The 24,715-nt window shown below is 39.4% G+C and overlaps 1 protein-coding gene across 1 annotated transcript in view; it reads left to right on the top strand.

Annotated features, from left to right (window-relative positions):
- Positions 1 to 24,715, top strand: part of PARD3 (par-3 family cell polarity regulator) — a 444,448-nt gene that overhangs the window by 315,220 nt on the left and 104,513 nt on the right. Inside the window, 1 exon segment of the mRNA XM_040060657.1 lies at positions 13,373 to 13,483. Within this exon segment, the coding sequence (XP_039916591.1) occupies positions 13,373 to 13,483 (111 nt within the window).

The raw sequence follows: 24,715 nt of genomic DNA, 5'->3' as shown, positions 1-24,715 counted from the left end.
CAGTGCACCACAGTAGATCTGACTCATTATGTCAGCATTTTATGGCACTCAGGTAAGCATGTTTACAAAGTAGCAGTAAACCTTTCCGATGTGCAATAACATCTCAGTAGTTAATGTGTATATCCACCGTGTATTTCATTTTACCACTTCTGTGCAAACTTACAATAAGCAGAAGTGCAAGAAAGGGCTGTAGATGTTTATAGAATAGACCCTGCTGGAATGAATTCAAGAACGAGTTTTACAGTATATGTTTGGTCTAGCTGATGATGTGGTTAACAGTAAATTTTGAAATGTTTGCTTTTGCAGAAGATAAATTCTTAGTTTCTACAAATGTTAACACTTTTTTCAGGACTTTGTTGCTATCAGTCTTGTAGCTCCTAGTCCAAAAAGGAAAAAGAACATAGTATAGTTTCATGAAACTACTTTGTGAACCTGACTAATTTCAATAAATATAACAGCATGCTACTGATGCGACTATTTGAAAGCATTTTTATTTCATGTTGAAAGTATGTTGGAAATGCTGAATTGGTAGAGAAATTCTCTGTTATAAAGAACTCATTAACTGACTGTTAACTTTGTAGATTTAGCTTTGTCAATGAAATCTGCATAGTTAGTCCTAATGGTTTTTGTGCTTGCAATGTGAAAAACCCCTGCAGTTTGGCAAGCTGCTTAAACTTTCAAGAGGAAATATTTTCTTATTTTAAAAATAGGATAGTACCTGGTGCATGCTACTGTCTCCAGGGGTTTTGATGTCCTGTGGTGTTTCCCGTATTGTATAAATATGAAATGTATGTATGCTAAAACCATATACTAGAGCTCCCAGGTACTGATGTTGAGTTTAGTTTGTAGGTGGATGAATGCTGGATGGATGTTGGATAGAAGAATCACTGAAAATGTATGTAATTTCCTTTTTCATGCTATGCTGTTATAAATAGTGCTTGGTTAAAAAAAAAGAAAAAAGTCTAATCAGTGACAAAGTTTACGGATTAGCTTTAAAAAATCTGAAAAAGAAGACTAAATAACAAAAATGCATCTAGAATCTTATCTTTATCAGCAATTTTGAGTACTACAATAATAAAAGTAGTATATTTTTATACCGATTGCAAGTGCCTCTAGCATATTCAACACCAGGTGTCTTTAGTATGCAAGCTGAACTGCTATTACACCTTTCAACAGCAGCATACCACAAATAAATCTCAAATATTTCACCATGCTATCGTTGTCTTTAAAACATAGTGCTAAAATCCTGAAATGCAGAGCACAGCATGCTGGCACAAGCAGGAGTTTCAGATGTAGCATGACAATTAAAGTATTTCTTTTCTCTGATGTTGCTGAGGAGGTGATGATACCAACAGTATTATAATCTGTAACCATTAGGAGTCCTGGTATCATCTGTAGAGCTCCAAATACTTTGCTAGTTCTGTTTGCTTTTATAACCTCAAAGGAAGAAAACTGCTTGTCTAAGTTAAAGGAAATGTGAAGAATCAGTGCCATTTTCATTGTTGGGGTTTTTTCCCAAGATCTATTTTAGGCTGTATATTCAGAAGAAACAGTGAAGTGGCAGTGATAATTGTTGTATACTTTGTGAGCACTGAACATGAGCAGAGCTGTTATCATTTGAAGAAGAACATCGCAAGAGCTAGATATCTTTGAAGTCAAGTCTAGGTTTATTTTAAACATCATCTGTCTGGCTTTCTAAATAAATACAGGCCTAGTCATTTGCTTCCTATAGTGCCTGAGCATGCAGAAATGAGAACAAAAATGTCAGTGTGTATGGGGCTGGTCCAGGCCTGAAATTTTCTGTGCTAGGAGCTTATTTATATGGTGGCTGGAGCAAAAAAAACCAAACCAAAACCAAAACAAAAAACAAACCCAAACCAAAAAAACCCCAAACAAAATCAAAAAACCACCCAAAAACCTCAACACCGAAAACACCACCAAAACCCCCCGAAAAAACCAAACAAACAAGCAAAAAACCCAACCCAACTCACCACTCCACATCTCTTGCCTGTAATTAGTTCTGAGCAAGTCTTGCTTTGTACATCTTTCGAATCTAAAAAAATCTCAGCTCCCAGCTTGGCCCTAAAAATAATGAGCGGTGTAAATCACAATTGATAGAGTTATTTCAACTGCAGTTCCCATGAAGACAGCTCAAGCTCTGACTGCTGGCAGCTACAGGATGCCAGGCATCTCCAGGTAGCTCTGGGCAAGCCCTGGAAGCAGCAGCTGCAGGCACTTGCTGTCAGACTGCTGTCCTAGAGATGATCCGCCTGAGTCCTACTGCACCTGCTCCAGACTTGGTTTGTTCTGGTGCTGCTGCTGCAGTGCAAAGTCTTGCTCTTCATTTTCCACCCAGAAGATACAGCGTGTGTAAACTAAATTTCCCTGCTGCAGGGCAGAATGTCAGCTGATAGAAGAGACAGAGGTATGTGAAGCCAGCAGTGGCATATTAATGTTTATTACCCAGAGCCTTGTTCAGGCTAAGTCCCTGTGCCATAGCCCTATCTTTGTAGCAAACTTTACAAATAATATGCCAGTTATTTTTTGCTCTCTGTTTTTTATGATAATGTAGATTCACAGAATCACAGAATGGTTTGAGTTGGCACTTAAAGACCATCTAGTTCTAACCCCTACTGGGTGGGGATATCTTTCACTAGATCAGGTTGCTCAAAATCCCATCCAGCCTGGGCTTGGACACTTGAAGGGCACTTGAACACTTCTGGGGTACCTTGTAAAGGTGTCCTGTTGGCATTATTAATTTGGTTGTAGAATAAACTTTATTTTTTAGCCACAAGGAGACTTGAGTGGCACTGTTAAACCCAGAACGAGACAGGAGGCTCTTGACTGTAACCTACAGCCATCAGCACTAGGGTGCTACAGCTGAGTGAGAATTGCTTTTTGGTGTTGTAGGCATCCTTGAGAAGAGACAGCTGCACACTTGTCTGGTTTTAGGAATATTTTGCTTAGACTTGTCCCACAGATGCTACAGCGTTGACTGTGGCCTTCTGCTGGAAATTGTCTGTGGCTCCTCTACCTTCTGCAAGTGTAAATATGTGAATGAGGCTAAAGATACAGAGACATCACCTATTGCTTAATTTACCCTGCAGAGGTTATTTTCTGTCAACAAAGATCTCTAGTAACTGACAGAAAAAGTGCTGACCGATGTATTAACATTTCTAGGTAATGAGATCTTTAGGGAAAATTTAATCTTTGGAATGTTCCAGATTAACTACAACTAGCTTGATGAACTTTTTGTGTGTCTATGTTAACTTTTGCTGATTTTATACAGTGTAATTGCATGACTGCAAGACTTAAGTTCATGGAATAATACTACTGCAGTTCTAACTAGCTTCTGTGTTACATTTCTGTCCTAATTTCTCTGCTGTTGCATGTTCTTAGTGAGCATTTTTAGTGATTTTTGTGTTGCAGCTCATGTTTACCTAAGGCAGTTCTATTAAGCAAAGCATTTTGGTTGTGAAATGGAGCTGTGATGACTCTGAGTATTACTAAGGGAGGGTTTTTTTCTTTTTCTGGCAGGAAAGTCTTGAAGCAAATTTCCCTTACAACTTTTTTTTTTTTTTTTTTTTTTCTCTTTTTCTTTGGCCATCCCCTGAGTGCGGGTAAAATGGGTGGGTTTTTATGTTTCATTAGCATTTCTTATAAGCTCTGCCTTTAGACCAGTACCCATTTTCTAAATTGTACTTCTGTAGGGTCGCAAAAAATCACGGTAACCAGATGCAGTATTTGTCTCTGGCCTGGCAAAGTGTTAGATCTAACAAAAGAAGCTAATAAAAATGTTCAAATTGACCCTTCTCATCATTTGGACTTCTTGGAGCTCAATCAATCACTCATTATTATCAGAGTTATTCACACAGAGGCAGAAGTGCTAGTGTTTCTCATAATCAGCCCTTGAGCCAGACATAATTTGCAATTTGAAGCATTGTATTTGGAAACAATAATGCATTAAAATGAACAGAGCAGGAATTAGAAGTATAGTTGTGGAGAGAACGCTTTGCTGAGTCGCCGTGGTTTAAAGGCTGTCTCTAAGGATGCTTAGTGGACACCAGTAATTAGAGGCATACAGTGTAGTATTGTTCGTACCTAAATGGGTCTGCAATTTTTTTAAACTCCTCTGCAGAGCTCGACAAATGCAACAGCAGAGGTTGCCCACCTTGCTGCGTGGCTGCAGGGCAGCTCTGGGCAGGTGGGGAGCGCTGGGTGTAGGATTTTACTTCTTCACAGAAAAATTGCTTCCGTTGTACAAGAATGACTACATTGTACTTTAGATAGTCAGGAACTTGTTAATAGAGGCTGCGGTTGATGCTGAGAATTTGGGAATTTTTTGTTCTCCGTATCTATGGTATTATGTATTGCAAAGTAGAGTTGTTGTTGTACTTTAGATAGTCAGGAACTTGTTAACAGAGGCTGCGGTTGATGCTGAGAATTTGGGAATTTTTTGTTCTCCGTATCTATGGTATTATGTTTTGCAAAGTAGAGTTGTTGTTGTACTTTAGATAGTCAGGAACTTGTTAATAGAGGCTGCGGTTGATGCTGAGAATTTGGGAATTTTTTGTTCTCCGTATCTATGGTATTATGTATTGCAAAGTAGAGTTGTTTGTGTGCTTTTATGTGTGCAGTCTGTGAGTTAGCATACTTCAGGCCTTCACTCAGGCCTTTTCAGGGGCCTGCTCTTTACTCTGTAAGTGAGGCTTTGTTTTGGTTTTTTGCAATTTGTCTTTACAGTCTTTCAGTTACTGTTTAGTATCTTACTGCCCAGTACTGCATTTTATAACAGGGCACTGCGGTCTTGAAGGGCACATTCTGCGTGAGAGGGGTGACAGGAGAATTTCTGAGTACATTAAATCACAGTGTAGAAGGACATGTTGCCTATTGAGATTATATATTTATAAAATATATATTAAGAATATATACGTATGTTAAATAAAAAGACTGAACTAGTTTGGCTGGGTCACGTGTATGAGTTACTAACTACTCTCTTTCTTGAACACGTACACAGCATTAAAGAGCTTTGGTCACAAACTTTAAAATGCTTAGACTGTTATGAAATGCCCATTAAAATGTCACGTACTACTTCTGTGGTTGCTCCCATCACTGATGACTGTTAACAAAATTGTACTGAAGCAGAAAATTTTTTTGATATACCTGACTCCTTCAAGGATGCCGCAATTCCCAGTTTGGCAGGTTTTGTCTGACCACCATGAATATGAATAATTTATTGATATTATTTATTGATATTTATTGTGATATTCCTTACTGAGTAGACTCGGACATCTCTGCAGTCTTGCTGCTGTCTTTCCAATAGTATCACTGTAAAATTTTTCGTACTCTCTCTGAACTTCTTAGCCCGCCTTTCAACTACAGTAGTTCGAAGTAGTTCTTAGGACTTTTTTCCTGATTTCTTGCGCTTTATTTATTTATTTATTTCTTTATTTATTTATTTGAGCTGTCCATGGCTTGCTCCAGTTAGCTTCCAGCAATCACAAGTAGCAATGCAAGAATATTATCTTCTGTTTAGAAATTTGCAACCAGATGGTCTTCCCATAAAAGAAATCTGTTTTTAAAAGTTCCACCATTTTATGCTGGAAGTAAATATTACAAATGCTTAAGTTGTGAAAAGAGAGCGACTTGGTGTGAATAATATTCTGCCTGTTGTGTCATGCCTTTCAGGAAATGTTATCGAAACTGTTTATGAAAATAATTGAATGAAACCTCATGACATGTCTCTAGTTTGGCATCATACCCATTTTCTTTGCAGTTGGGATACTAGCTCACAAAGGCAGATTACGTTTCACTGGCTGGAAGCAGTTATGGATCACATATGTGGTTTCCACTTCTTTTCTAGGAAGTTGTTGTGAGAATCACCAGTGCCGTTGTACACGAAGTGTTGCGATATATGCGCCGTCCTGTCTGTCCTTCTTAAATAAACTTAGTTTGGTGAGATGTACTAGAACACTCCCTTGAAGGGGGCTGAAAAATATTTTTTAGTGTTGGGAAAGTGATATGGAGGCTGCTGGGAGAATATGTGTGAATAGAACACAGAAGACCTTCACAATGCTTTACAGTATTCAGGCCCAAGGTGGGCACTTCAAAGGGTTGATATTTTGCAGTAATAGCCACTTTGGTTCTAGTGCTTTAAATGTCTGTGTGTGTGGCTGACCATGTGAATTTCTTTATTGCTTTAAGGGAAACATCGCTGAAGAGATACAGGTGTACCTTTTTAGAGCATTCTTCATTTTCATGAGTTACCTATGACCTTTTGTAATGTGCTTTTCTTGGTTTGTGACAGCAGAGTCCTCCAGGAGCCCTCCTGGCAGGGGTCCTCTGCTGAATGTCGCACCAGAACAATTGCTGCTTTATCAGTTTAACATAGGCAAGGAAATCCATGGAAAATGAAGTTATCAATGCCTGTTTTAATTATGCCCGCAAGCTCCTGCATCAAGGTGCCTGCGCATCAGTGCTTTTGTGTCATCTCAGGACAGTGCTCTGCTGAGTCACTCCAGCAGTCATTCCACTCCCTCCCAATGCGTAGAATTGGATCTACTAATTAGATTAGTAACATGTGACAACAGGCTTTTTCTAGAAATCCATTGCCAATGTGTAAATGTTTACACTTAGAAACATGCTTTTAAAAATAGCCCTTGCACAATTTTGCTTAGAATGGCAGGCTTCTAAACCTTCAAGTCACCCGCAAAGAGGGTGGCTTTGTTTGTGTGCTATGTTAAATCCTTGGTGGGTTTTTTGGGGGGGTTTTGTTTGTTTGTTTTTTTTAGCAACAGAATGGTTTTGTGTGTCCCAATAATATGTTGCAATATAAATCTTATGATTTTGCTGATACAGCAGGGTGAAAAAGAAATCATTGCAAAATCATTCAAGCAGTGTTTAGGTTATGTGTGTCTATGTGTGTTTGGTACTAGGGGGAAAAGAGCATGCCTTGAAGCTAGAAAACACTGACAAAATAGCTCAAGACACTTATCAATTGTTCATTTTTAATGATGGTCTTTTTCCTATTAAGGAACATAGTGCTACTGAACTTCTGTCTCAATCAATTTTTGTGGTTTTTTTCATTAATCAACTAATGCATGTTTCTTCTGTAGCTCTTTATTCTAATGAAATATGTGGATGATTTGGCAGACGACAATGATCTCATCAGTAACGCATCAGAGATTTGAAATCCATTTAGCAGATTACGCGTATATTGTTTTTGTTGAATTAAGGATGCTGATATATATTCTTTTAAACTGAATCTATTTTTGAGATAACTTGTAAATGTGGAATTTCTGTTGTTACTCATGCATCCCTCTTGCTTCACTTGTATCAGCATTTATATCTATTTATGCAAAAGGATTTACGTGTTCTACGTCTACATGTGTACTTTATGTACATTTCACGTATTTTTTTATATATATGGCATCGTGTTGTAGCTTGAGCCTGCTCTTTAAATGTTCTGCTATGCTGCCTCTCTGTTGAGCCTCATATTGTTCAGTTGCTCTGATTCACTGGCCCAAAGCCACTGAAGGAACTTGTTAGTCAGTGCTTCTCTGTTCAGTGTGATAGATTTTGGATTAGGTCACCTCCTAGCTGCTGACAGTCATTCAAGCAAGTAAGCTTGAAAGTGAGCCAGCTGACAGAGAGGTTTGGGTATTCATTTTAGTTTGATTAGATTATCCAGAGTTCATGAGATTTCCTATTTGAGGGTCAAGCTTACAGCATACAGGTCTATGTTCTCATATTTTTATTAATACTAATGTGACAAACCAGTATCATGGGGTCTGAGGATGGTCCTTTCCTCTGCTGTGACTTGGGTGTTACGTACTAGAGATCATATATTTAAAAGATGGTCCTCTTACAATTTTTAATTTCTTCACTTACTGTGATTCCTGTTGGCTGAATTTGAGGATTAAGTCTGTGGATCTGTGAATATGACTTTGAGAATTTACACTTATCTTGAAACTTTCTCCAATCCTTAATGTAAAAGGAGAATTAAGAAGATATAAATTAAATAGAACTCTGTAGTATCTTGGCAATTAGAGTGAACAAGATTTCAGCTGGTCTCTTTCATCAATTTCTCACACTCTTGGACAGACGGGGTATTTTTAATTTACAGCCTGTATTTCAATTAGTCACAGAAGTTTTTTCTGCACTTGTACAGCTACAAAATAAAATTAAACTACTTTTTAGCTATACTTTTCATAATAGGGTTTAAATGAGAGAGCTACTGAATAAACAAGCTGTAACATGAAGTAAACATTGTTAGTATTATGAAAAGATTATTCTATAACCCTACAGTTTGTGTCCTCAAAGAAGTATTAACCTATATCTGTGAAAGGATATTTATGAACAGAATGGTAATTTTTTTATTACTTGGGATTTGGAGGAAAATGTGCACTTCTTTTTTTTTCTTTTTCTTTTTTTCTTTTTTTTTTTCCCTACTCTGACTAATACTACTCTATGCTCTGCTCCTATGAATTGAGATGGGGGAAGCAATGCCCACAGGTCAGTGTTGTGCTTCTGCAGCTGCAGGTGCTTCAGAGTAGCCGGTATAGCTCAAGCTTTAGCAACAGAACTGTTTTCCTCGTGAAGATGGTAACTTGGGGAGGCAGTAGTGTGTGTCATTTGGTTGCACATCATGTAGTAGCTTGTGTCTGTGCATTGATATCTTGTGCAATGATTTAGGCTGGGCTTTTATAGCTCGCAGGCAAATTGTTGGCACCAAACATTGCAAAAGAAATGAGCTTGGGATTAGATTCTCAAGACTGTCTGAACATCAGTGCCACAGATGCTCCTTTTCTGCATGGTTTGGGGTTTTAATCCCAAAATTAGTAGTTTCTATCTTTGCTTTTAAGCACTGTCCTCCTTTTCACTAATGCAATGAGCGTTGCTGTGCACAGATGCTGAGCGATGGAGTTTTCATGTCTGTATCAGAAGGAAAGTTGTCATTTCATTTGCATTTGTAAGAAGTGCACCAAGTATCCCAGCAGCCAGCCCCCCAGCAGTGAGAATGAGACCATTGCAGGTTCAGACAAGCGCCTGAAAATCACCAAGTGCTTGAGGCACTCTCTAAGCAGCTGCACACAGCAGAGAACTGCTCCTGCCTCTGGGGAGGGAGCAGCGAGGGACAGGATCACAGCACTTGTGTCCTCCAGGCCTTGCAGAAGTCTAGAGTCTCTCTGACACAGCACAAATGGATGGTGATTTCTGCTTTTCAAGGGAGGTATCTTTGATTGCACTTCGCAAGTTTCAGTCGTAGGCTGTTCTCAGTAAGTGAGCAGTCACTTCAGTGGGAGAACTTATTATGCGCGGCCGTGCCAGGCCTTTCAATGTACGAAATATGGAAAAAATAGTATTGGAGGCAGTAAGATTCCAAATTTGCCATGGGTCATGTATGGGACATACATCCTAAATCCATCTCTCCTTCCTTTTGAGTACCTGAGCAGTAAAGATTCACAATGGTGCAATCCTGGTGGCTTGCAGGGAAGGTGTCAAACACATAATGTTCATGGGGCAAGTCAGGGACTACACGAGTTGTACTTGTAAGGAGCTGGAACTTCCACATGGGTAAGCCGGATCTTTGCATTGAGCCCATGCACTCACTTCAGGGTGTTGTACATACTGGGAGCAATTCTGGGAACCTGATCCAGGCTTTCGGCTCCCACAACTAAACAAGGGCCACCAAACAGCAGCAGAACCTCTGGCTGTGGAGAGAGTGCACAGAACTGTGGGATGTGTATTTGGTGTTTTGAAGGGATATTGCACAGACTGCTTGAATTTCAGTGGTCTGAATAGTCTTACTGCTAAGTTTCCTGTTTTGGTTAATACTCATGAATAGGAAACATCGTTTATATGAGTAGGAAACATCTACCTGAAGAAATTAGGACAGGTGATTTTCAATAGCTTGACACCAGTGTAGTCACACCACAGTACAGCTGACAGAGTTTTAACAGCTGGCTTTAATGGTGTGCCTTAGCATTGCTGGATATTGCATTTCTGTAGTTAAACTTAGCTTGAATATGACTGTTAAATAAATAATTTATAAATGTCTGCTATAAATTTGGTGGAGTGGATGCTGATTTGGGCTGTGGGTTTCATTATGACTGTAAATCATACTTCATGAAGCAAACGCTTTTAATAGAAGTAAATAATAAATACATTTATTGCTAGCAAGAGTAATCTTACCAAAGACTCAGAATGATGCTTGTAGTGGGGAGTGTTGACTGCTCTATCAGAAGTAAAAGAGGTGTGTGGGGGTGGACAAATATATCTCCATCACAGTTCTTTTCAACACCTTTCTCAAGTGCTTGGTGGCTTTCTCATCATCTCCTTGAGATGTTTTCTTAGCATCTTCTCAAAGCTTTGTGATCGTTAAGCTGCAATTAACGCAACGGCTCATTGTGCTAGAAATATGAAGACACAATCAGGGAGGGGGAGGATGGTTCTTGATTTTCTGGGTTCCAGTATAGGGACAGTGCAGTTAATGTTGCTGAACTTGTTACAGGCAGTGGTGATTATGGCAGATAGATCACTTCTGCGAGTGACAAGGTCCAGAGAAGGCACCTGTGCAAGACCACCATGGTTCATACTCTGCCAGGCTGTCCACTGCTGGGATGACCACTGAGCTTGTCAGAGATGAGCACTGGGAAGTCTCCAGTCAGAGTGGGAACAAAATGACCACGCTCTGAAATGCCTGGAAAGAACCAGAGCTGTCTTCCAGAGACTTTTATCAGGACGGTCTTCGGGGGCAGAAGGAACACTGATTCCCGGATGATTGGAAGAAAACCCTGAAAGAGAAGAAGGCTTGTTGCCGCAGCTTGCTCGTGACTCAAAGCAAACTGAGCCCTGCTGCTGCTCCAAGTGCTCCATGTGTGGTGCCCACCTCTGCCTCTGTGGGAATGCACATGAGCTCTGTGTGCTCTGGACTTGCATGGTTGGATCTGCAAATTGAAACCTTTAAATTCTGCTAGGTTTGCATTACATGTTAACATTAGAAATTCTCTCCTCACAATCATGCAGCCTGACCAGACATTTACTAGATTGCTTACAAGGATTGTTAGAAATTTCCTGTGTACTTTATATTTTTAATAAGGTATTGATTTCACTATATATCTGTTCATACTTGCAATGAATTGATTTATGGTAGCAGAAATTTTGTTTTGCTGCCAAAACCTAATGGGCAATAACTAATTCAATTTTTTTTCTTTCTCCCCCTCCATTTTTTTTTAAACCACAATTTCTTTTTCAAAAATAAACTGAATACTCCAGAATTTGACTCCTTTGCTTTGCCTGACATTTTAAATGGGTTGAGGAAGGACAGGAGACTGAAGCAAACGTGAGCATCCCAGAGATGCTGTGCTAGAGTGCCACATATGTTGCTTGTCTCCTCACAGCTCTGCATGTTCTGTCAGTCAGACCCGTGCTGCCACCTCAGGCACTCTCTGTGTATCAGGGTAGAATGGCTCAGTTCCACTGTTTTCCTGCCAAAACTCCTCTCTGGAGTAGAGGTTTTAGGGCTATTTTAAATTAAACAATCTCTTTTGTCCGGTGTGCAACATCCAGAACTTGATTGGAATCTCTTGTGTCATATATATAAATGCTTTGTATAATGGTTTTGATTACTCTCTAATAAATAGGTGGATGTTTTAAAAGATACACGTTGGTGTTTTGAATTTAAGTATGTCAGTTTTACATATAACATTATAAAATCAGGGACTTTAACTTTACACCCTGTTTTGCACTTCTTAACCCCATCATGTCATCTGCCTATCCCCTTTCAGGTGGTTATTAATAAATGGTTTTAGTTTTTAGATGCCTGAATTACTCTGGAAATGAGCAATCTGTGTGGAGAACGGGCACACACTTTAAAGTCTATGTACATGCTCCTGTGCTGTATTTTTGTGGTTTGGTTTTAAAGAGCTGCCCTAAGAGCCACAAACATGGTTGCACAATATAAATAATATTTCTTGATTGAATGGCCAGAAATTAATCGTTCTGCAGGGTGGCCTGCATGGTGTGTCTTCAGCCCACACAATGGCTTTGTCCTAGGATCAAAAGGAACAAATGGGAAAAATTTCATAAATCCCTGATGTGCTCTAAATATTTTAAAAATGTTACATTAATGGGTCAGAAGGAAGCTTTAAGAACTCTGTGGTTTATTTCACTGTCCGTGGGCATTTGTGGTGTCCTGTTGGCACTATTGCTAGACATGGTTGAATACAAGTCTCAGTGCTTTTATTTCACTTTTGATGGGAACCTGAGTGTGAATTGCCCCAGTGTCAGTCAGCTCTCAGATAAGCATTTGGTATAACAAAAGTAAAATTCTTGCTGCTTTTGGTGTGATAAATGATGCCACATTTAATTGGTATAGATACTGTTTAACAGATACATGTTAGCCCTTCTGCCTTAAATAGAAATTTTAATCTAAAGTTTAGATCTATTTAAAGGTTATATTAAAGTGTTTGTTTGGTTTGCTCTATATGAAAGTCATTCCTTCCAGAATAGGACAGAAATGTCTTAAGAAATATGAATAATTTTGTCCTAATAATAACTGAGTCTCTCAAATGCCAAATTCTTCACTCCCTGAAAGTTTAAAGAAAACAGTGGCATGGGCAAATATGGAAGAAAGCTAATATATTTGAAATGTAGCCTTTAGAAGGGGAGAGGAGATGTGAAGAGGACAAACTCTGGGTTGGCAGCACCCTTCTCTGTCTAGGGCAGCCCAGACAGCTCCATCCCTCCATTCACCCTCCCACATTGGAACACCACTGGGGAAAGACTCATGAGTAATAAAGTTTGACTAAGAACCTCTGGTGCTGAAAAAGAATGCATTGACAGTTTTGAATGGCATCCTCAGTGTGGTGAAATGCCCTTGTGGGGTGTGGGGGGCGGTGCTGCCCCGGGAGCTGTGGGACCAGCAGCTCCCTCCCTCCTCACCTTCATCTTCAAAGGGGAAGCCTTTGCCTAATGCAAACCTGAGTCCTTGGGCAGAGGTGGCGTTCTAAAACACTGTTTCACTGTCTGTTTAAGAGTAGCTGCCCCAAAGTCCTGGCATAAAAGAGAAATGTGGTCCAATTACTATTATTTTTTTGTTTGTTTTGTTCTTCAGTGAGGGATTCTGTAAACTTTTAAGAGGAGTGAAATGAAAATAAAAATTAAAAAAACTTGTGTAAAACAAACAAACAAACAAACAAAAACCAGAAGCAGCCTGAAAATACTAAAAATTGAGATTCTGAGGTCTTTGCTCTTTCCCTTCCTGGTTTCCTAGCAGTCCTTCTTGGAGAACTCCCTTTGTCATGGAAGAAGGAAAATACAGTTTTGTTCATGTCACAAGTTAGATTCTTTTTTTGTGTGTTATTAACAGGTTTGGCAAACATCGCAAAGATGACAAGAGTGAGAAAACTGGTAAAATAAAAGTGCAGGAAGCTCTTACTTCAGAAGAGGAGAGAATACGAATGAAGCAAGAACAGGAGAGGTAGACTTCAGTATTTGCTTAAACCTTGATAGAGAGAGTTTGTTTTTTTAAATTAAATAACTGAAGTTCAATTTTCACTGATGAAATTTTCCACATGTTGATGTGTTTATATACTTTAAATAACAAGGCAAAGCTGGATTTATTTTGGACGTGAGTATGAACAGCTCCTTTGCCTGTGTTAAGCATCTTTTATAGACGCAGAGCTCCCTTTCTTATTGAGGAGACTAAAGTAATAAAATGAAATGCTTTCTCTATATATTCTATAACTGATTTTATTGACATTTTCAGAAAAGAAATATTTATATAGAATGGAGTATGTTTTGTATTTTTCTTGAGAGTTTTGCATATATAGATTTTTCATTGATAAATTTAGGAGAAACCTAAAAATTATACTTAACAGTATATTTGTCACTGGAGTTCAGTCTATTTATGTGTCATGCAGTCTGTTTATGGAATGATATGTATATTAAACTGCTAATTGTAAAAATGAGTGGTGAGTACCTCTATTTTTCCTTGTCAGCTTCCCTTAACATAAAAAACCCTATATAATATATATGTCATATGCTCTTCTCAGTATTTCCAGTCTGCTTTTCATCCTGTCTCTTGTAGTGCTAGGTATTTGGGGCCTAGACTCTGGTGTCTCTCAGGTTAATTTAGTCAAAATCTTGAAAAGCTTAGGTAATCATAACTTATACTGGGAGATGTGAGTGGAGAGACAACCTCTTTGAGTAGACATCACTTCAGTAAGGAGAAAAACTTTACAAAGTTTGATTGCTGAATGGTAAATAGATTCAGACACATTTAGCAGTGAAAGTGAACTATGCATTAGAATAATTTATCTAAAAATCATGCTATAGCTCAGCCATAAATTTAGGATTGATGCAGAAACTCTGGAGAGAAATTTTCTTGTCCTTGTAGAGAAGATATCACTAATTAGTCATAATGATCTCTTTAACCATCATCTCTATTCACCTTGGTCTTCTGCAAATAAGAACAAAAGTTCATGAATGGTGGCTTCATCATTAACAGCTCAATGGAATAGAGAGCCACAGTAACTCTTGTGTAGACTCCTCAGTTAAACCTAAAATATTGCGCTTTCCATTCTTTTAGGGCTGAGTGATTTACAGTAAAGGCAGGCTGGGAGTGTGTGTTTATTGGTTTAACTTGTTAAACTCCAGAAACTTCATCATTTGTGACCATCTGTTTAGATTACATGGTGGGAATTTTTTTACTCTTTAGCAGATATACTATCATAAATTGATGTAAAAATGTATTCTTGTCTTTGTCCCATCCATTCTGATTGTAGAAGGTGGCTGGATTGCGGTGGCTGGATTACAGTGCCTGGATGTTTTTTACTAGTCTGATTGGTTTTTATTTTCTCTTTTTTAACAAAAGTGAGGCAGGGTCATTAAATTTGTTCCCATTTTTAAAAGTAAAGTGCTTGCAGATTAAATGGTGAAGAGGAAGGCTGGAATTGAAGGAAATAAGTGATGAGGGTGTTTGTACAGCCAGCTTCCCTGCACATGGATAGAGCAGCCACAGAGCTCATGGCAGGGGTGCAGAGCCATGGAAAGCTGCCTCGGTTCTTCTGCCCAGCTCAGGGCAGGGGATGGTTGGCCAGACAAGCACCACACTGTGCCCTGGCTTCACACACTGCTGAGCCCCACTGGCCCTGAGGGTTTCTTGGTAACATTAGGTTCCCAGAAAATCAGCTGTATACATTGATAAAAAGAAGAAAGACTTGATGCTTGAGTTAGTAATGTTTTCTCTCTTCGTTCTCTCTCTCTGTCTCTCTGTGTCTCTCTGTCTCTCTCAGTAAGAATGGTCAGAGTATAGACTGTCCATGTGATGATGTAAGAGAGGTTGCAATAGTCACGCTGGGTACCAAGGTAGAATTATGAAATTATTTGCATAGCCCCTGATGCATGGAGCAAATCCTAATCCCTGTCCATCAAATTATGCTAACCAATTTGAATCTTTCCTGAAGTCTCACTCCTCGTGTGTCATAAAAACAATTTTATGCGTTCACTGAAACTGCAGAAAATGCATGTGCCAGAACTTCATAACAGCTTGATGTTATAGTAACATGGGTCCTTCTCCTCCCATTATTCTCTTTCCCTGTGTATTTGCTTTCCTTTGTGTTATGTCTATAAGAGAATGCAACTTCTTTGGGGTAGTCGCATGTACAACTAATAAAAGATAATAAAATAGCAACCAAATGTGTGAGGTGCTTCCTTATGTTTCTGAAAAATTCAGATGTTGATTTGGTCCATAGAGACTAAATATTTTTGCAGTTAGATTGCAGAGTTTCCTTTTGATCCTGTAAAATAATGATGCTAGATACATGCTGTTAATGAAGAGTACTCTTGCAAATTAGCTGAACAATCCCTCAAAATGCTTACTAGGAGACAGAGTAAAATATTACTGTCAGTGTTGGCTCATAATGGCTGCTATTTTAATTTGTTTTCTGTGGTGTTTTTTTTTTTTTTTTTCCCTCAATTTTTTTAGCACTGCAATTCACTTGTTCTATTTTACTTGGTATTTGATACTATATACCTCTAAAATGATGCAATGCATTGGGGAAATAGGTTGGATTTAATGAATTTACTATGTATGAGAGGCTAGGAGCAAAAATCCTTAGAGGGGGTCAGAGAACAAGTGAACAGCCCATTAAAAAAATCAATCATGCCCACCATTTTATGGAATTATTAATTTTAATAGTATTGTGCTTACAGTAGTATTTTCTTTAAAACCTAGCATTCAGATGGATTATGAGACAAATAAGAAAATTAATGGTCTTTAATTTACCATTAATAAAATGGTATTTCATAAATATATTCTTAATGATATTTTCTTTATTCTCTGATTCTTTGATTAGGCAGTGTATTTCTTAAGCTGTGTATCTCTTAATCTACATCCTATACATGTTGGGTACATACGTGTATGGTACGTGTTTACTGACAATCTTAAAGTAATTTTGAACAAAAATGAAGTTATCTAGTTGAAAATACAGCCAGCTTTCAATGACAAAGAATACTGGGACAGTTAGGGGTGTACTTGATGAGACCACCCACAAGTCTTACCAAAAATTCTGTAAAATACTTGCTCTTTGTAAATCCTCCAAATGCAGAACAACAGTTCATCCAAGGCCATAGAACACTGCCCCATGTCACTATGCCTTAACACTGGTTTACTGCACAAAAACAAGTCTGCTTGCATTATTCTTGAGTATATGCCAAGCACTGAACTTAAAATCTGGCTGGGCCCTGCTGTGCTGTCAGAAAGAGTTCTCCCTGGCAGTGGCACCAGTCAAAAACTTGAAGCAAGACTAGGCAATAGGCTTTCTGACTGTGGCCTCGAGTCTCCTAAGAAAGAGTCTATCCTGCAGTCTTGAGAAGACTGAATAGGAGCCAAATTCAGTTAGCTCTGGGCCTGGGCCTGATCACAGCTGTTTTACATATATGCTAATTTGGAGCCCCTCTTTGCTGTGTGGTCATCTTGTCTGTCTATCACTTGACTGCTCAAATTGGGTACCACTGTGAGTTTAGCTAAACTGGCTACATTCACACGGATAGGCTGAGAAAACAGCCCTGGCTCCTTTGTGGTTTTGTTATAGAAGGCCTTTAATCAGATCCAGAGTCTCCTGATGTACCTGTGCTTTGCCTGTCTTCCTAAGATCTCTTGGATTTTGCAGACTGGAGACGTGTGGAGTATCTTGAGCTTTTAGAGATGCTTCCAACTGCTTGTTGTTTTACACAAGCGTCGCAGTGTTGGATAGACTTAAAAGGAGATTTTGCAACTTTTGTCATTGATCAAGAGGAATCAGTTCATATACGTGGTCACCTTGTGCTCTGCTGCTGCATCTAAACCTCTGGAAGCCCACAGACGTTTCCAATCTAGAAGCCCTCTACATCTGGTCTTTGAGGGCCTCCCAGAGTAGGTTTGCTCAATATTTAGCCGATGTGTCCATTGATATTCTGCAACCTGATTGCCCTGAAATGTCTTCTGAATTCTTCAAGGCCCTTTAGTGTAGTCTTTTTCTTAGGAGATGTGAAGACAATTGTTAAAAAAACCTACTGCTTTTGTCTTCTGGTTGTTATTGGCAGTCCTTGCTGGAGAGAGATACCCCTCCAAACAGCAGGTTCTGATACCTTTGTTTCTTCTTCTTCCACATCCTCACATTTTTCTTTAAATTTCATTTTTTTGTTGTTTTGGGCTGCCTTTTTTTTTTTTTTTTTTTTCGTTTCAATTTTGTGTTCATTACAAAATAAATTGCCAGGAAATCCAAAACCTTTCCAAAACCTTCGCTGTGGTCTTCCCTTCTTTAGCACATGCATGTTCAGTTCTTGGCACGCATGGCAAGGCTGTATGTTCCGACGATCTTTAGCCTTGGAATGACTTCCTCTAGCAAAGAAAGTTCTCCCTGACCTGAACAACTTTGCTCTTTGTACCCGAATAGTAGATAACAGAGGAATGAACTCAGCGTACCTCTTTGTGAAGTTTTTAAGGAATTCATCCGAATCCAGCATGCTTCACTGCTGGATAATGCTTAAAAGATGAAAGTTGCCATTCTTGTGTAATCTCACGATTCAGAGTTCGTGATCCATCTATGGGCAAACAGTGCTTATGCTATAATCTGCCTCTAGAGGCACTTCCTCCTCTTGGAAGCAAAGTCTAGAGGATATGTTCTCTGTTTGGTTAATACACTGATTTAAGAGCTTTGCTAATGTTCTGTAAATCTCTGTGTTACCATAAACGCGTTTTAATCTCAGTATTGTATTCTTGCCCAACTTGCACTGAAATGGATGCAAAGTCAAGTGCTTAAACACCTGTGTTGGGAGGATCAGTCTTGAGGAGATAAGGAGAAAGCTTTTGGGAGAGAATTAAAGTGTTGTGCTGGTGGAAGCGCTGTGACAGAGGCTGCGGGGATGCTGAGAGGGCGATAGAGCGGTCAGAGGGCGCCTGTGGAGCCGGGGGCTCGCTCCGCTCTGTCTCAGCAGCTGTGCAACCCCAGCCTGCGCTGCGCTGTGCTTGCTGGAGGACACTTTTAACGCGGCAGAGCGCCGGGTACGTGCATGCGAATAGTCCCCATCTGCACCAGAAACCTCCTGCTGTGCCGATTTCCCCCCTTTCTATTTTGGAAAACAAGACCTTTCGTTCCTCTGGGTTACAGATTTACATGATCCTGCCGTCGCTGTGCCCCGAGAGCCGCCGGTTCCCGGCCGGGCGGTGCCTGGGGAGCGGCGGGGCCGGGAGGGGGAGCTGCGGGCTCGGCGCTGCCGGCCCGGCCCGGCTCCTCCGGGAGCGCTCCGTGCGGCCGCGCCCGGCGCCGGTGTCAGCTGGGGACAGCCCTGCTGGGCGGCCGGGGCTGGCTCTGGGCGGCCCGGGGCCGGCTCTGGGCGGCCCGGGGCCGGCTCTGGGCGGCCGGGGCCGGCTCTGGGCGGCCGCGGAGCAGGCGATGCCGCCGGCGCACGGCGGGGCGGGCGCTGCGCGCTGCGGCGGAGGCGCTGCCCGGGGAGGCGGGTCAGGCTCTGTCCTGCGCTGCCGGATTTGCTGGTACTTTTGGAGCTCGGTCAATAGGCTGACAGCGCTCTTTTTGTGCGGATGTAAACAAGGAGTAGAGTGGGTGTCGTTCGCGCGTTATTTGCCCTAAATTTAGAGGGGAAACATTTTGCCTGTTCATTAATAGTTAAAATAAAAGTGATTCCCTCCCCCCCACCCCCCCACCCCCCGGGATTCGGTTATTCATAAAATGCTTCCTGTATTATATTTTCCTAAGGGTATATGGGTCTTTATCTCTAAGTAATAAACTTCTCTTCATCCTTCTCTAGCACCATTAAAGCCACAAGCCCTTTGTTGTAAAAGTATACTAATGAATAGAAATGTTACAACAAGAACAGAAGTCTTGTGTTTTCCCTTCATCATGCATCATCCATTTTAATTAGACGGGAGGGTGGTGAGTACTGTGACAAGAGTCTGGAATTAAAATCATTAATTGATGTCAAGCTGACGAGAGACTGCTAACATGAATTTACTGACAGCAGGAAAGAAATTAACCTTATTACTTTATTTAGTACATTGGGACTATTTATTATATTTTCCTGGGTAAGTTCAATGTGTTCTGTTAGTGATGATAGAGAAAGACAAATAATTACTAAAACCTACATAAAGTTTTATTGCCTCCTATCAATGACATTGGGATGAAAACCACATCAATAATTTACAAAAAACAAACCCACCACATCCTTCTAATCGATGTAACTCATCAAAACTGTTGCAGCAATATTTTTGATATTTTAGATGAGAATAACAGGCTATGCTCTCTAGCCAAGTAGGATTGCAAAACTGATTAGATTTAAAACTGTGCCTTAGTTTCTTAATGTCAGTGTTGCAAAAAATGAAACATATTTTCTGCAGCAATGACATTGATTGGAATAACTGTCTGGTTTGATCATCATTGGAAGGTCAGCCTAACAAAGATGAGTTTTAATGTTAAGCATCTTTATTCTTTAGATGAAAGAGTACAGCAGTGTCTTACAGAATGACAGCAGCATCCTATAGATAATTTGTGACCCAAAGGTCATAATAAAAGAATAGAGGGAAGGTCATCCTGTAGTAAAGGCCATCTGGAACTGTTAAAGTATCAGATGGAGTAGGGGGCTGAACAGCAGGACACTCTCGGTGTCTTTCCAGATTTCCCAGAGAGACCATAATATTTTTATTGGATAACCCCAACTTTTTCCCCCCTTAAGCAAAATATTTTCATCGAGCAGTTTCATCTTACTTTAAGGAAAAAAGACAACATACTCTGATAAGGGAAGGATTTTTGTTTCTTACGTTGTCTAAGAGTTATCTGTGTTTTTTAAATATCTCAAAGGTTCAGCTTTACTTTTGCTGCTGCTGTATTTTGATGCCACTTAACAGCTTTCAGGAAAACTGTTATCTCTAAAACCATTATTACTGCAAACATTCAGAATATAAGTAATTTGTAAAGTTTTCTGTTAAAACGTTCACCTTCTTCCCATCCCATAACAGATCCTCAGTGATCAGAAAATCAGAGCAATATGTTTTTCATTCTCACTTATTTTGTGATGGGGTCTGCTTGTCTCAGTTGCATTGAGATTTGTCGCATTTTTTTTGGCAGTGGTTTTTTTACATAATGGATAAGGGTGCAGGATATGAAAAAAAAATCAATGGCAATAATTTTTGGAAGAGAACACAGAAGTGAAGCATGTGAATACTGAGCTTTGGAAAAACATTTCAGGCCAGTTCCACTTCATAAAAATACTGACTTTGGGAGCTATGTAAATTGAAGTCTTTGTAGAACAATAGTTACCGGAGTGGTTTTTCAGACAAAACACCACATATTTTCTAGCTATGTATTGTAATTGTAGAGATTTTAAGACATTATGCTAAAAGCATATTTTCTCTATTATTTTTCTATAGTGATTGGACTCATTTCGCTCGGCAAGGTCTAGCCGAGTCCTTTGCAATATATTGAAAAAGCATAATTTAGGTGGTCTTTATAAGATTCTACATTACAAATTAAGGTGTCTTGTAGATCAAATAAATTCAGTGCTCTCTTAGACATATCAGTTCAAAATAAGAGCACTAAAATATTTCATTTTAGAATGCCAAGAACTTTAGGCTAAGGCAGCAGCAGGTCCTCTGATGTAATATGGACACTCCTTTAGTGGCAAAGTTACTGTGGCAAAGACTTATTTGATTATTAAAACAGCTGTACCATAGTTAATAACTTACTGAACTTATTCTTGCTGAATTGAACAGAACTTGAAACCTATCAGGTTTTCCACACTGCACTACAGGACTCTGTTTGACAGTGAAACAAGGCACCAATCCTACTCCTTTTTCTAGTTCTTAAATGTAGCAGCAAGTATTTGACTAGCCAGAAGGATACCTAATGGTACATTCATAGCAGGCACATGGATCCTCCCTCCACACCACAGCTGCAACCTTTATTTTGTAACCAATTACTAGAACAAGCCTTTTACGAGTTGTGAGACACCTGGCTCTGTTTCTGGCCACACTAAAGATTTGTGCTCTCAGTACTGTGACCAAGTAAGGTTTTAGAAGTGAATCCTCAGGGGTGTTGTAGGTGTGAATTTAAGGGTCCTGAGCTAAGGTATTGACTTATAAGCTATACATTTTATTGCTTTGGGTTGTTTGTTTTGTTTTGGTTTTTTTGGTGTGGGTGGGTTTTTTTGTTTGTTTGTTTTTTCCCTCCTTTTCCTTTTCTTTCCTCTTCAGTGTAAGAGATTAACATAATCCTTGCTTTGTTGTGAGGTTTCTCATTGCTTTTTTGTCACTTCATACTTACTGTTTCATTTTCAAACTTCCAGATTAGGCTATTTTATACGTAGTACTCTGAAATAGAGCTAGCAGCAGAATTCTGTAGCCACATTTGTTCCCAGACTTCAGCTAGAGGAGCAGCTCAAGCAGCTGATAGCAGTATTGTAGCTCGACCTCCACTTGGTGCCTGCAGTCTCTGGGAATGACTGATTTGATTCATGGTATGATACATGGTACCATTTGAAATGTGGCATGCCCGTATCATTTGTTTCCTGCACACACGGGAACAGCTGCTCCTTACACATCTAACTGCGGAATTCAGATGATACCCGTAGTGCTGCTTCCTGAAATTGTCCTCCAGTTGGGGGAAAAAAAACATACGGGAAGAAATGGTCCAAGCAAGTCTGCATGAAGGAGGAAGCTGGAGCTCTTAAAGCAAGGAGGGATGAAAGCAGGAGCTTGTGTTTTAGCAGAAGTTGCATATCATGATCTCCTCCTTTCTACTTCAGTCCAGCAGAAGAGCTAAATTGGAGATGAGAGCTAGGATTATGTAATGATCAGGGACCTGTTGTCATAGGTGTAAATATCAGCCTTTCTGGCCAGTTTTGTTATGCAAAAGAAAAATTAATTTCCATTTTACTTTTAAACACCAATGATGTTCTTTGATGCAACATGGTTCCCAGCAGGGTGACCTGCTCAGTTGCTCCTGTGAGTGATCCTCTGTTACTGGGGTCACTGATCCTTGAAACAGACATGAAAATAAGGACAGAAAATTTCAGTCAAGGTAGTGTTTGTTTTGGAGACAGGAGCACCTATGCTGCCTCTGTTCCTGCAACATTCTCCTTTGGTTGAAACATATTTTCTGAAAAAAGCACAGCAGACAAACCCTTCACCCTAAAATGTGGCAGACTGTTAACTGGAAAGTAGGCTGAAACTCCATTAAAGTATAGGAAAAATAATTTGCAGATTTTTAAATTCAAAAATAAGCAAGGATTTTCACTTGTTTACTGCACCATCCAAGAAAACAGGTTTGAGATACTCTGCTGGGCAAACCTGTCTTCACTTTGGAAAGACAAAGGGAGAATCAAGGAGGTCAGGTGACGAGGAAGGATGGGGGTGAAATATACAAGAGATTCCACAAGGTTAGAGGAAATAATTTTAATGTCTCCTTTAGTTTCATCAATGTCACTTGATTTCAAATTGGTGTTTGCACTTCACCTGCTCATATGCATAATATTTACTTTCTCTCCTGCATTTTTTCATTTCTTTACGTCTTCATTTGTATTTTGCTGCCTTCTTTAATAGCCTTCTTTAATATAACTCCTTATAAAAATGAGCATAATGTTCTCTCCTTAATATATTAGGGCACTTAATGTAATCACCTTATCACCTTTATCCTTCACCTTTTTTTTTCTTTTTTAACTGCAGCCCTCCTGGGTTGTAGCTCATTAAACGTTTTTGAAATTCTCATGCATCTCTTCTGATTTGAGGAGGGGGGATCTTCAGAGAGACAGTAAGTACTATCACATATTCTAATTGGCAGATAGGCCGTGATTGTTGAAGGAGAAAGAAAATTAAGACTGTCTGATTATGTAGATACATTTCTTTAATTTAGAGATGATGGGCAGCCTTTTTAAATAAAAAAAACTTGTAGTCCTTGTTATATTTCTCAGCTGTTGTAGAACCAATACATAGGAAATATATGTATGTAAAATTTCTATGTAGGTGCAGAATTACAGATCTTTAAGAGAGACTATGTCACTTCTTCAAAGTAGGATCTGCAGGGCAGGCCATTCCTGCAAGAAGTTTTTTTCATCCTGGGGTTTTTTGGGGGGTTGTGTTGGTTTTTTTTTTTTTTCCTAAGCTTACAGTAAACTCTACAGCTTCCTATGGCAGTCTTGCCTTTTTTGTAGGAAGTTGTCCTGCTCACAATATCTTAACTCAATTATTCTTGCTTCAGTTAAATGCCTAACACATTACTTTTTTCCTCTGGTGTTTGCAGGCTGCTGTTATATCCCCACTCTGTCTTTTTTTTCCCAAACAGCTTGATGTTGCTGACTCATGTGTGTTACCCAGTAGAACTTTCAGATCCATTCCTGAAAAAGAAACTCACAAATTTTTTCTCTACTTTTAATTGATTGTTTAATTATTTGAACTATACCTTCTAGTTGCTGTTATTTAAGTTAATTCTATTTTTGAAGTCTACTCTGTATTTCAAAAACATTTGAAATGTTAATCCTTTCCTCCAAATTTCCTTCATATGTGTTTTCTGCAGATTCAATAGTATCCTAATTAATAATGAAAAACCCTGATTTTTTTCCACATAGAAAATATCTCAATCTGTCCATTCTGGTGACTGGTGAATCTGTTCTCTAGACACTCTCTAGGAGCAGCCTTGTTGGACTTATTGCATCCATCCCATATCTGTTTTTCTTAGCCTGGGACTGTTTCTGCTCTGTTCACAAGGCCATTTCCCATGTTTTAGGAGGGAATCTGACTGACTTAACCACATCTGTTCTTGATAACTCTGTGGAGGCTACTGCTTGTCCCATTATCTCTTCTGTGCTTACCAGTCGTTTACTTAAGAAGGGATTGAAATTAAACTCATGAGTCTTTAATTCTCCTCCTTCTCTGAGCTATGTATGACTTTTCCTAGTTTTTTAGTATTTTGGCTGTCCTCAACAAGTTCTCTGAGTTGCTGAAAAAGTCTGAGGCTGCCTCAGACAGCTGTGTGCGTCAGATGAACTTCAGCTACCTTAACTGGTTTCTAGATACTTTTTTGCTGGTATATTGAAGATATTTTAGTTTTTGGTAGTAGTCAATTATGCTGGTCATCTGCTTGCAGTCAGCCATTTCAGTGAAGACAGATGCAAAGGGAAAAACCATTAAGCCTTAGGTCTCCTCAGCATCATCTGTCAATAT

Source organism: Hirundo rustica, chromosome 1, assembly GCF_015227805.2.
Source record: "Hirundo rustica isolate bHirRus1 chromosome 1, bHirRus1.pri.v3, whole genome shotgun sequence".
NCBI classification, from domain to species: domain Eukaryota; kingdom Metazoa; phylum Chordata; class Aves; order Passeriformes; family Hirundinidae; genus Hirundo; species Hirundo rustica.
The sequence above is the reverse complement of the archived record's forward strand: the minus strand, read 5'-3'. Positions and strand labels throughout refer to the sequence as shown.